Source organism: Excalfactoria chinensis, chromosome 7 (assembly GCF_039878825.1).
Source record: "Excalfactoria chinensis isolate bCotChi1 chromosome 7, bCotChi1.hap2, whole genome shotgun sequence".
Taxonomy (NCBI): domain Eukaryota; kingdom Metazoa; phylum Chordata; class Aves; order Galliformes; family Phasianidae; genus Excalfactoria; species Excalfactoria chinensis.
The window spans coordinates 26418276-26432037 of NC_092831.1; the positions used below are offsets into that span (position 1 = coordinate 26418276).

At 41.6% G+C, this 13762-nt stretch overlaps 1 protein-coding gene across 1 annotated transcript in view; it reads right to left on the reverse strand.

The window, feature by feature from the left end:
- The window catches only part of SPAG16 (sperm associated antigen 16), a 340520-nt gene that overhangs the window by 79428 nt on the left and 247330 nt on the right, over positions 1-13762 (reverse strand). The window contains exon 15 of the mRNA XM_072342185.1: positions 3794-3920. Within this exon, the coding sequence (XP_072198286.1) occupies positions 3794-3920 (127 nt within the window). The remainder of the gene's footprint in view (positions 1-3793; positions 3921-13762) is intronic.

The window sequence follows — 13762 nt, forward strand, 5'->3', positions numbered from 1 at the left end:
AGCTGGCTTTCAGATAGCACAGCTGAGCAGTTACCCCAACCCCACCACAGCAGAAAGTGCCATTGGCTCCACAGTCACTTCCTAATACTATCTGTCTTCTGCACCCCAGAGCTCCTATCTTCTAAAATAAACCACTTCCTTATATCAGAAGATATTGCTGACTCTGGCATTTCATTGTTTTCACACTAATTTGCAACCTTTACATTCTTTTAATAGACTCCCCCTCCATAAAAAAAATAGGCACATAGTACCCTCTGAGATGTTTCACACCTCTAGCACAGAGATTAAGGCTGTCCAGTGCAAAGTCAGCTACAAGTGGTGTCCCTCCAGTGTAACACCTTCATCAGTAACACTGACAGTGGGATGGAGTGCACGCTCAGCAAGTCTGCAGATGACATCAGGCAGTGCGGTGCTCTCAATGTGCCCAAGGGACAGGATATGATCCAGAGAGATCTAGAAAGGCTCAAACACTGGGCCCAGGTGAATCCTGTGGGCTAGAGGACCTTTATGGGTCCCTTATGTCTTAAACCATTCTGTGATTCTGTGATGCAAAATCATGAAAACTACAGGTATGTACATGAAACATTCCCTTTTTGCAATAAGTAGAAAAGACTAACTCCATGCATGGCCAGGTGTGCATCCACCACACAAATATTACCAGACCAAAGAATACACTTTAGCCAACGGTGGTGATCTGAATTTTCTTTCCCTGCCTATCTAATCTCTCTTCTCTCTCTCTCTCTTCTATTTCCCTTTTCAAGTTATATTTGAATGTAACACAAAGGCATGTCGTCATAGCTTACTGCTAATAAAGTATAGGTATGTAGATACACTCCACGTCTTGTTCTAAGTAGTGGGACACAAAGAAAGATTCAACTGATCGGTTGGTTCCATTTCACCTTAACTTAGTCCAAGGTAATTTCAAAACCTCAGTGATCCTGATCAGACTAAGTCATGATAGCAAGAGGAACAGAGAAGGCAATCTAAAGTAGAAACGCTCATTCCCAACTTTTTCTTCATTAACTCATTTAAGATACGAGTGTGGCTCTAATAAAGAAGAAAATGGTTTCATCGTCAAACATTTATGCTATGAACAGCATTCAGCTTGTGAAAGTCAGCAAGACCCATCTGCTCTAAGGCCACTGTGTAAATCCCAATAGCTTTCATTCTCCTTCTTGGTGCTATTACTTTGTTGAGCAAATTCCATGCAGTGAAACTAACACCTAGGAAAGGTATTTCCACTTTAAAATGCCAGGTTAACATGTCCTCATCTACATTACGTTTGCTATTATAATTACTTAAAAACAATACAAAGGGAAAACAAATAAAATCTCCCATAAGTTAGGCCTTACTGTCTCTGACTTGAGTATCATTTGCTGATACAGACAAACAGTTCATAAAGCTCTTCTATCATTATTAGCCATAATTTAAATAATTACTGGGCAGGATAAAAAAAAAAAAAAAACCTGTTCAACCATGGCTCTCTAATCTAGTAATTAAATCCACCTGCAGGAAGCTGAACAATTTGTTTCCTGCGTATGACTATTAATGCAGTCAAGTATTTTACACTAGGCAGTATATCACCAGGAGAGACGGAGCCATACAGCCAGTAATTAAGCCACACTTTGATAAGGTCAGAAACATCCACCCAAGCTTCTCCACAGACGGAGGTCTCAGATGAGACAGTTCTGCCAATGCCCATCAGGCTGCTAGTTAAACATGGGATATATTCTCCCATCGTCATCTGGGTAGATTTCTGGCTGTTTGATTTATTTCAGCATAGTTATTACTTCTTGATAAGCCCACACAGGTGACTGACTGAATAGTTTGACCAAGTCCACGTATGGATGAGTACATTATTAAATAGACAACGTAGGAACTGGCTGAATCATTTTATCAAGTTCTCTGTGTTGCAACAAACACATCAATTACCACTCATGCTAATGCATCAAAAGCCATCACCGGATCACTCAAGATTAACTCTGGTTTAGTCAGCCCTAGTCTAAGCCAGAAAATAATTGACAGCAAGTTGTCAGCATAAGCTACACATCCACGAGCTTTAGGGCTGAGTCCCACGCTGCAGTTCTAGCAGTAACCAAACTGGCCGCACATGGCTTTGCTAAAAGATGCTACACCACACCACCCAGATGCAGTGCTGAGAATGCATTCCTGCCAGCCACAGCACCCGTCAAGCAAATGGAAAGCTGCTCCACAACAAACAGGTATCTGCCAACAAGGCCTCCTCTGCGGATAAGTGTTGCCTGTTCAGTCGGGGTGTGCGTGTGGGCAGTGCCAGCATGCCTCACCCCAAGTCCTGTTGAGGTCATGCAGGCATGAAAAGACCACAACTTCTGTGTCCTGAGCAGAAAGAGCAGCTCAAAACATAGATGTTGTATAGGTCTCTCTCAGCCAGATATCTCCATATCTTTAGCTAGGTGTGTTTGTGTCCTTTTACATTATGTCTCATTCTGATCATCCATCTCAATTTGATATCTCTGTTTTGTGGTTACTCCTGCAGAGAAAACCCTGGATTTTATCCAAATGATGGGAAATTTTGCCCATTTAGATTACCTGAAGCCAATAACCTTTCTACTGGAAAGCTCCCATCTGGCTAGAAGCACTGCTGCTGCAGTTTTCAGCTATGTGATTCCTTTGCAAATGACCCAGCATTATGCTCCAGACATGAAATCTTCTTCAAATCCTCCTCAAGAAAAAAATGTGCTCTTGTTCCAAATTACGCACATAAATAGAACAGTGGTTTAATTTGTCTTTAGGAAGCTGTCGAAATGGACAGTGTCAATGTATTTTATCCTTGGAAGCAAAAATACCTTATTATTTAATGGTACAGTAAAGAGATCTGTGAAAATGCTACATAAATACCATAGAGTTTGATGGCAAAGTTTTCTGCCAAGTGGCTCAGATATTGATATTATGTATTCTACAGTATGTGGGTCATGATGACAAAATGTGTTATTAGTCTTTCTCGAAATGATCCCTTAATTCTCCCTCATACTCTACTGAAACATCACATTGCTCGCATATAACACACAATGCAAATGCATACACATTTTAAAATAAGCCATTAGCAATATTTATCCCTTCAGTATTCAATAAGCAATACTTATACATTATCATATCATCTCTCCTTTGAGTAACAATGACTTTCAGAGCTAGGAGCAAATTTTGTGCTGCAATATAAGTGCTTGTCCACGCTTTGGAATAGAGAATTAATATACTTTTTATAACAACAAAAAACAACAGTTTTCCAATAGTCCCTCTTCAAATGAAAACGCACCTTCATTTGCAATATTGCTGACACAGCAACGCATGGCTGATCATAAAAAATACCTGGTTACTTTGTGCACTGTTAGCAATCCTGTCAACACAATGAAGTTCTGAAGTGATTATAAGAGGACTCAGTAAAGTTGGTTATGAAATGCAACTACAGAATTAGCAAAAGAACAAACAGTACTGAAGAATAAACAGCACTGAAACAGAAGCGATCTCACTAAGTTTTCTACTCCCAGTGATCATTTATGTGTTTTACTTAATAATTTTGTAATTGCACTTCTTTTTCTTGTACGTTTTTTCTTCTAAACGGACAATTAGTCCAAATTACCAATCTAGTCCATAGAAAATGAGTGCATTCATCACCAGTTGGTATTAAAGGATGTCTTGTCTTTCAAATGAACACATCTATGCTGCTTCTCATATGCTAGCTAGCTTCAGAACTTCAGAGACATTCCAAAACAAAACGTGACTTAGGCCAAATAAAGTTGTGAAAGCATCCTACCAGAGTGATCGAAGGCGACCTGGTTGGCAGAACGGGGGCCTGTATCCACAGACAGGATGGGAACCGCCTGCCGCATGTCCCACAGCTTCAGCACACCACAGGTATCACCGGAAGCAATCATATTGCTCTGTCCAGGTTGGAAACAAAACCAAGGAGTTAATTAGATATTTTGGCACAGAAGAATGCAAATGATACAGGGCTGCATACCTCCAGATGCCAGGCACTGAAACTTATGTATTTAAGTAAAAATAAGTTAACATGTTTGGTTATCACAGCCTCTTGATCGCTATATTAACCTGAAGACTAGCACTACTAAAGAAAACAGTTTATTAGAAACCTTAAGTAAAAGAGAGAACAGAGGTCATTTTGGATTTTGATACTACAAGAATACGGCTTGTGATTATAACTCTCACAGAGACACAGGATTTACTTCTTATTTAAACCTCCAGTATAAAGATTTGAAATGCCGAATCCCCAAAGCAGCTCAGCTGGTGTGTATTCAGAGTCATTAAAGTCAATGTTTTTTTCCAATTCGTGCAAGGGTTAGAGAATAGATTAACAGATACTGTTTTGCAGGAGAATCACAATGAAACAGAACTGAGACTCAGGTAAAACACTGGTCAGGTGCCACACCAATAGCTTTGTCATATTCAGTTAATTTTTATGCAAGGAAATGCGTGTGGCCGTCTAGCAAAGAGGAATTAAGATCAGAAAGTATCCATTGTGTTCTCAAGCAGCAAGGAACAGCCTGCAAAACACTATCATGGTCAAAGTTTAATGAAATCTTTAGGTCCATTTGCAGGGTACTCAGCTGTCAGAGCTCCATTCCGGCTTGTTATAGGGAACAATATGGAGTAATACATAGAAACAAAGCAGTTATCTGCCAAAATTTAGCTGGCAATGCATAGCATCTCAGCACTCACTGCTTTGCAAAAAAGCACAGTTACCCTATCTATATCGCACCTCAGCAAGTGTGGTGCTGCTGAGCTTGATGGAGGAGCTATTCATTTTACTATCTGTTCAACCATACTTGCCCAACGCTTTCATTTCTACAGTGGTGAAAGTTTAAGTTCAGCCTGTGCAAATGATGAGGTCAAGCAAGCCATGCACGAAACAGAACAAAATGAGTACAATAGCTACAGTCTGAATTGCGGCATGGTTTGATCTCAATCTCAGTAAAGCATATTTTCAGAAGAAAAACATCGCCATGCATTCTTCCCTGTCCATTCCCTATCCTCTTTTGATCTCTTCATTCTATTCACTACCACATTTATTTTCATCCATCTCTGTTACATGCCAAATAGCTGGTAGGCACCACGTATCAGATACACTGAAGGTCCCAAACCATTGCTTAAGTCCTCTCTGCAGGTTGCAATGTGCGGCCATGCCAGAAAGGATTGTCCTGCAGGATCCTCACAGATCCGTGTGAATGAAGCAGGGCTGAACAAACCTAGTGTGGGAGCAGCATCCCTCTCTGCTTGGTGCTGTGCAAACAAGCTACAAAAGATGGTCCTGCTCCAAAGGGTTCGCAGTCTATCCCAGAAACACTATCAACCAGCACCTACTGACAAAACTCTGCAGACTTTCTATCCATTTCTCCCCAGGTGCCGAGTACAAACACACTGTACATCAGTGCAACACACACAGTAGGATATTGTGACCAGTGTGCATGAAAAGGAGCAAATCTCATTCGCAAAAACAACTGAGAAAATACAGGGTTCTGATGGCAACCTGTATCACATGCTAACGTACAGGACTCTGGTGGCAAAGCACTACCTATGATAGCAGGCATTTTCTGTGCCTCAGAATACTCTGCCCACAACCTTATTATCCAGTGCTTTAATTATTACTGATACCTACGCAGTTCCTACACCAAAAGCATACCAAAAGGATTTGTTAATGAGTCAGCTATTGCATTTCACTTCTTCACTTGCCTTGACCCCCATTACACACCTTTTCTAAATGAAGAGATGAAGATGTGGGATAACAACTTCTCAACAGGAACAAATAAACTGTGAATGTAATCAAACTTAAGGACAATTTGATGCTACATGCCATTCAGAGACAAAGAAAGGAATAAATCTTATGTTAAATGAACTCATTTGCTTCTGGCCATGGGCCATTTTCAAAAGCTTTAAAGTGGAATCATTATGAATTCTTGTATGAGATTTTGGCTTTTTCATTCCTTTCGTAGCTACTGTTCCAGTCATTCCCAGAAGAATGAACTGTCTTGCTCTTTGAGAAGATTTTTGCTTCCTGCCACAAAAACATCCCTTTTTATGATGGCTTTTCAATACTATATTTTACCGAACAGCAAGCTGGACTATTAGGGCTTGACTAATCTTCCTACATTTAAAAGCAGGGTACAATGAGATCCAAGGATAAGATGTGCAAAAGGAGCTTTACATTGTAGGATTATCATTCAGACTACATTTTATACTGCATCACCAAAGTTCAATAGAACAGTGGCTGTTCCAAAAGTAATGCCTCCTAAACAGAATTCCTTATGTGAAAAGAACAGCACCCCCTGACAGTCACTGACACTTACTAAATGTTTACAGAGACCAAGCAGTGGGTGTGAGCACGGTGAGGTGGTGGGTGGTGTGTTTCAGCAGTGGTGACAGTGGATCATCTGTGCTGGTGCAGATGATTACGAGTGCAGCGTGCAGCCTTTTGTGGTTCACTGCTGGCAAAAATGCATTGCTAACAGAGGTGACTGTGTTGAAAAACAATGTTCTGTAGATGAGAGTTTGCTCTATCATGTAGTGTGTAGTGTTATTGTGCTCTTTGTATCGGTTGTAGTTTCCAGGGAAATAAACAGGAGGCATCTCTTTTGGCATGACCTACATATGATATTCTCTAATCAAGGAGCGTGTAGAATGATTCATGAAACTGGTGAGAGCTCCTTCCTAGCCTATACAATTAAGCTGGCACTTTTGTGTGTGTGCATGCTCAAGTAATTAAAAATTTATACAAGGATTCAATTAGTTTGAATTGAGAGACTGGTTCCAAGCTGCAACAGACTTTGCCTTTACAGTTCTACCTCTTGACTGCCTTTCCTGCCTCCTAGTACACATCCCTATATTATGGGAGATCCCCTCTACAATGGGTACGTGCAACATAATCTCAATCTCAAAAGGCTCTTAAAAACCATTGTAAAATAATTTCCTGTAGCCTCAGGATGACATCTGCTAATGAGAAATTAACAGATTTATATCATTTCCATTAAGTTTTTTAAATCTTCTTTTCCTTTTTTTTTTTTTTAAATACCTTTTTTTTTTTTCTTTTTTGTTTCTAGTGAATATTAATAATGATTAACAATGAAATTAATCATCAGGTACAAGTTAATTTAATTTCCTGAAGATTACCATATATCATATAACACATGAACTGCAGCAGATAGCTTTATCTAATTTCGACTGCAATAAACCCCTCCCAGCAGTATTCTCATCCAGGTTTTGTTCTGAAGGAAGGTCAGCAGTTGTCCCATGGCCATTTGTGAATATTTTAGGTGAAACAGTTAATGAAGGAGCTCACTCTGTCACTCTGAGAACTTCTTTTGCTTGCGGAGCATCAGGTAAGGATACCGCATTCACAGCTCCCTGCACAGACCCCATCTCCCATCACCTACCTGGTCCTGGCCTGGTGACACAGCACTGCTGGTGTCTGTTCTGTGCTTGAGCAGCTGTAGCTGGAAACTGCCTGTCACGGAGCCGCATGAGGAGCAAACTCAGCTGCCTCAGACTGAGACAGAGTGGGGAAATAAGCATTTCAAAGATGCACCCTGTGGGACACATCCCAAGTCACTTAACTCTACCACCATTTTATATGCATTAAGGTATTTCTAAAGAGGAGGAATCATTACCTCCCACATTTACAGCATGAAGCACATCAGGAACCTGGTGAGAGCTGTTAACCTCATGCCTTGATGTAATACAAAAGCTAACAGCAGTCAGAAAGTATGATGGGGCACAAGCAGCCAACAGTCCTGTGACTGAGCCATCACATCTCGTGGGCTGGACCGAGGCTTTCTGAGCTGCAGAGAGCCAAGGCAGGGGAATCCCAAGGGAATCCAAGCAGGGGTGGATGAATGTGGTGCAGCTTTCACAGGGAAAAAGACTTTAATGTCCTATTAAGCCAAATGAATTATGCAAAATATCACACAGATGGAGGAAAAAAATGCAGATGTGTTCCATTATTAGACTGATGACTAATCAATCACCACCCATTTTTGAAGCACTGGGTTTAAAAGCACTCTGGTTTCAAATGAAAATCTTAGAAAGACACGGAGTTACTTAACTTGGTAAAACTACAGAACAACATGACCACCTTGAGAGTGTGGGGGTATTAATACTTGTCTGCATCAGGAGTGGAGATTACAGGCAGTGCCAGTACCTTCCCATCTGATTTTTCCTTCTCAGTTTGGATCTTACATCACGATCAAATTAACCATATATGCCTCAAGGCAGCTACAGACCATAAACATCTAGAGCTTAGGCAACTAGGGCCTGGTACTCCCTCCCTGTGGCTTTTTCTTTCTTAACCTAATAGATATCAGTTGGCAGGAGGGGAGTCAACACAGATGAAGAGTCTTCTCAGAGCTTCACAGTTGGTTCTTCCAGCTTTATTTGCAGTTGTCAAAAGACAACTCCTCATTCTGCACTGTGCAGTTGACTATTAAAAGTTCTGCAACTTGCTGCAATAATTCACCTGGCTGTTTTTCTCTTAACATTATGGCTCGATGTGCAAGTTTGAGTGCACTGACTGTGCATGCTCTGAGGCAAAAGCAACCTCCCTCACAAGCACAGCTCTACATGCTCTGCAAGCATTTGATAAAAGACAATATCTATTATTAAAAACCATTATGGATTCATAACTACAAGAATTTGCTCCAAGCTCTCTTTCAAGCTCACTTACAAAGCAGTCTCAGCACCTACCCCACTAACTGGAGGGAGATTACTATCTCTCAGCACAACTGGTGTTTTCTGTCTGTGTGAGCACAGAGTAGTTCTGGTCCTGGCACAGATCCTGTTGCTGGCTCTCCTGACCTTCAGGAGCTCCAAGGAGAGAGGGCTGTGACCAAGGGATGAGTGCTGTCAGTGCAAACAACACACAGCATGTGAACAACCAGGCAGCCCCCGGGAGCAGGAGGGAGATCTCTTACCGGAGAAGCACAGTGATGTGTTTGCTCTGTGTGAGTAGTGACCAAAGCCCGTTGTTATTGGAAAGAGGAGAAATAAGTATGTTGGGAATGGGAAAAAAGATGTGGATGAGATGTGCGTGCTGATAAATGAACAGGTATGTGGGCCACAGCACACTAAGGAGCTTAAAGATATCACAGTAGAAATGTTTATCTCATTCCCTTTTTCTCAGCGATGATTTTGTGACAAGGTGAAGAATATATCCTCAAGTGCCATTATTTCTAGATTATTAACTTTATCCTTTCAGAGCATGCAGAGACCCATAAAGAACATTCCTTCTGTTCAACAAAGGAAGAGTTCCATTGAAAATAATCAAAGATGACGGCAGAGCTTTGCTGCAGCAGAATCTCCATTTCCAACACCTTTAAAAATAATGATGGATCATGGGTCTCTCACTTGTTTACATGCACTCTGCAGACTTTCCTCTCGCTGTGAGAAACAGAGGGAACCACTCTTCTCTTTGCCACATCAAGTAGTGTGAAGTGCCTTGTGGTGTTTGAGGAGAGCAACACATGCCAGGTTTGCAGAAGCCCTTTGCATAAATTTACATATGAAACCCAAGATCACTGCACTCCCTGCAGAGTTACTGCTAGCCACCGTTGACATTGCACTTGAAACGGCACTGCAAAGAGAGCAATATCTTTTACAGAGAGGTTTAAAATAATCAATTTTGTTTTTCCTTTTTAACCATCAAAGAAGGGCCTTTGAATTCTGGGAACTGAGCAGCGAGAGGAGATGAATGATAATTGCCATTACTGGCTTTTCTTGCTCTTCTGAGAGCCAACATGACTGAACTGAAGCTGGGTGACATCATTACCTGATTAGACACTCCTGAAAGCAAAATGCATTGCAATTCTGAAGGTGTGCCATGTTCTTGTACTGGGATTTTGTTGTCATTCAAATATAAATCACTTGATTTTCAAAAACAGGGAAGCATTCACTGCAGTAATGTGAATATATACATGTGCTACGTGCTCTCATAAATACATAAATTACTGTTAGTGCCAACAGAGCTATTGTTGAAACTGTAAACTGTGGGCCATTTTACAAAATACAACATCTGAATGGGGAAAAACACCTATGAGTAAACTACAGGTGCTTTCTTAAAACACAGAGATCATCAAAGGAATGTGGAAAGTGAAGAAGTTCAACTTGATATTTGACTATAACGTCCTTGGGCATTCTGTAAGGGAATCCAAATGCACAAGGAAGGAATATCTACACTTTGTAAACGTACTCACGGATGTCTGGATGTTTGGCCCATCTCTGTACTCTTATGAGCACATGAGCGGAACATTTCTCCTGGTTTCAAAGTATTCCAATGACCAGTTCAACAAATTGCATCCCATTGGTTCAAGGTCTTCCTCAAAAAAACAATAAGCAAACTATCAAAACAGAATGATCTGCATTCCTCTCCCTGCTCGATTTCAGCTCTGCATTCTCAATTATTTTCAGATTAAACCATTATTCAAGGGCCTTCTAACAGTGATATTTATTCAACTACTGATTAACTGCATCTTCAGAACAAAGAGGCCTTTCCAATTTTGCCCCTTCTTTCATTCTTGCCTAAATGCAGTTAAACCCAGCCCTGCTATGGAATGAAGCCACGCAGTGCACTGCCAGGTGCGCAGTGCTGCTCTGAGCACTTTCTGGCCACAACTTGATGCTAAGGGGTAAGTGGCTCAAGAGCCCTCTTTGAATGCAAACACTCACTCACTCACCAAACCACATTTTGCTTAATTCTGAGGAATTAGCTTTGTGCAAATGTGCTTTATGTTGGAAGAACTCTCACCTCTCCGCATGGAGCAATGCAAAACCATACCGACAGTAGCCTTCCTACCAGTGTAGGGGGCTAATGCAGTGGGAGCCCATCCATGCAGGTGAGCAGATGCAGGGCAGGCAGCCTCATAACTAAGCTCTCTCCTATCCAAGTCAGTGGTAACAACAGCTTAAATCTCACAATTTACTGAGAAAATTACTGTTGCAAGAGGGAGTTACATCATAAAGTGCAGCGACACCAGCCTGCCTCCTCATGTACTTTAAAACAGTATCTCCTGTGAAACATTGTATATGAAGGTGAGTTTGACTGTAATTCAGGTGGGAAATCGAACTTCAAAAAGCCTGGCTGAATCCTGGTATTCCGATTTTGTTTATATTGTAAAACGACATGTTTAAAGAACAGCTGTTAAAATGAAAAATGAATTAGGCTGGGGCCCAAAATCCACAGCATAAATCTGGCTCTGGGAGGTTGGCCGTGCTGGGCCTAGGCCAGGAAATGCCATTTTTAACAATTCTGATTCCTGCAGTTGCAACTTAGGATAGAGAAATTAATTCTTCTCCTCTAAGAAAGAAGGGCACGTCTCCTACACTGTTCACAGTCCTGCATGCTAAGCAGCGTTTGCTTCTGGGGTTGTATACACAGAGGGTCACATTCACTGCACAACACCACATTCTGCAAACAAAATCACATTAAGGGAGATAATCTCTTATTCTTTCAATTACGCTTATGAGCAAGTGGACATAACAGTGTATTTGTATCTGTAAATTTGAAGTCTGAAAGCAAAAGAGAAACTCCTGCATGGTCAATTCATTAGCTGCTCTTCCTGAGGATCTTTCCAAGGATTACATTTCACCTCAGGCACACAGCATGTTTTTCATTTTGGCTTTTGTTTTTGTTTTTTAAGTTGCTCAGAATCAAATTAAGTCAATGCCATTTAAATATGATGCCACACTTTCTGCTTCAGACATCAGAGCTGTCTGCAATCCAATCATCTGCATCACAGCATGTATGCTGCAACCCAACCACTATGCCTAGGAGGCTCCAAAAAGGAGGCATCCAAAAGCACAAGCCATCACTGATGTAAGAAACGACAACAGGCTAGGTGCACTGTTAGACCCACCAAAAGAAATGTTCAGCTTTTAAAACATCCAGACCTAAAACATTCCAGAATATTTCACGGCATCCTGTAAATCCAGTCAGAAGTTTAAGTAAATGCGTATTTATATAGAATCACAGAATGGTTTGGGTTGGAAGGGACCTTAAAGCCCACTCAGTTCCATCCCCCTGCCATGGGCCAGTTGCCCCCCACCAGCTCAGGCTGTCCAGGGCCCCATCCAACCTGGCCTTGAGCACCTCCAGGGATGGGGCACCACAGCTCTCTGGGCAGCAGTGCCAGGGTCTCGCAGCCCTCTGAGTAAAGAATTTCCTCCTAACCCCTAACCTAAACCTCCCCTTTTAGTTTCCCCTTGTCCAACCAATACTGGACTCTAAAAAAATCTGACCTAGCAGTGGTGGGCAAAATTAACCGATATATTGTCTTGTTCAAATAATAATGAGCCAGATGAGTGTTAGCCATGGCGCAAATGAATTTCATGGCAGATTAAGCAGCAAAGCCCTCCCTGCCTGCTGCCTGTTCCACATTTCTCAGCCTGCCCCATTCCTACATGGGGTACCTGCTGGAGTACAGAAGTCCCACTGAACATGACTAGAAATCATGCCCTTCCTGGCAGGTTGGAAATACCATTGCAGACCCCAGTAGGAGGAAGACAGAATGAAAGCAAATCTCCCCCTGTCGAAGCTTCTGTGTGTTTGCTTTGCTGAACATTATAGGATCTTCTGCAGGTATCTGTACAGGGACGACAAGGAGCACCAGAAAGGGTTCCTGGGTTTAAAAGCAAAGCTAACCCTGTGTCAAATGGAAGGAAGGCATGAATCCTACAGCAGGAGGAATGAGGCAGACTGTTGTGGCAGAAAGAATTGGTGCATTATAACCCTGACAGTAAAGGTCTCTAGGGCAGCATCATCTGCTCTGTGAGCCACAATGAGAACTGCTCTGTCACTGATTCTCCAAGGTGTTCTGCACCTTTGTTAGCAAGCTGCCTCTGTTCTCTGGGACACAGAGATGCAGTGCCATGTAGCACGGTCAGATAAGAGCATACATATTGCTGCTTCCCTAGAGAAAGAGCTGGGGACATTCTTGTAACTTCACAGCTATTTGGTAGAGATATTCTTGTTTGTTTATCCAGCCTTCTATATTAAGACTCTGGTATCAGAGGCAGAGAGCAAGAATATTTACGCCGATCCTGCTAAAGATGGGCCTGTCTGAGCCTTCTGGAGTGCACTTCAGATCTGCTCTGGTCTATAGGCAGCGGGTACCACAGGCACGTACTCGCTAGCTGGAGGGATCTGCCAACAGAAATTGCACCAAGGATGATGGGAAGTGATTAAATGGAATGCCCGGCCAAAGGAAGAATGGATTCCAGGAAAATCACTTCCAAAAATAGGGAGCAACATGAATATTTCAGAGAATGGATTGGAAGCGTATTTTAGGACAGTTCTCTGAGTTCCACCATTAGCAGAAAGAGCTTTTTGCCAACAAAAAAACAGTGTTTTGATGCAGACTTTGTTTCCTGCTGTGACACAGAGACAGAACAGATTTCTTCTTCCTGTTCTCTTTGTTTTACTTCTCACAACTGTCAGTGGGCTGAAAATGGTTAACTAATGATACCAAAATCTGTATTTAAAATGCAGTTCAGTTCGGTAATTATATTCCTTATGCATGGAGACAGAAATAAACTAGAGGAAGAACCCATTAGCCCTTTTGCATGTATAATTGAACACGTTTGATATTACTAGGTAACCTTTGTAAGTAACTGGCTTTGAGTTTATGCAAAGAAGTGAACACTTTGAATACATAAATAACAATAAGAGCAGATACTTTTTTGAGTTTGCATTCTGTCCTTTTCTTGTTTGTGTCTGTGAGATGCA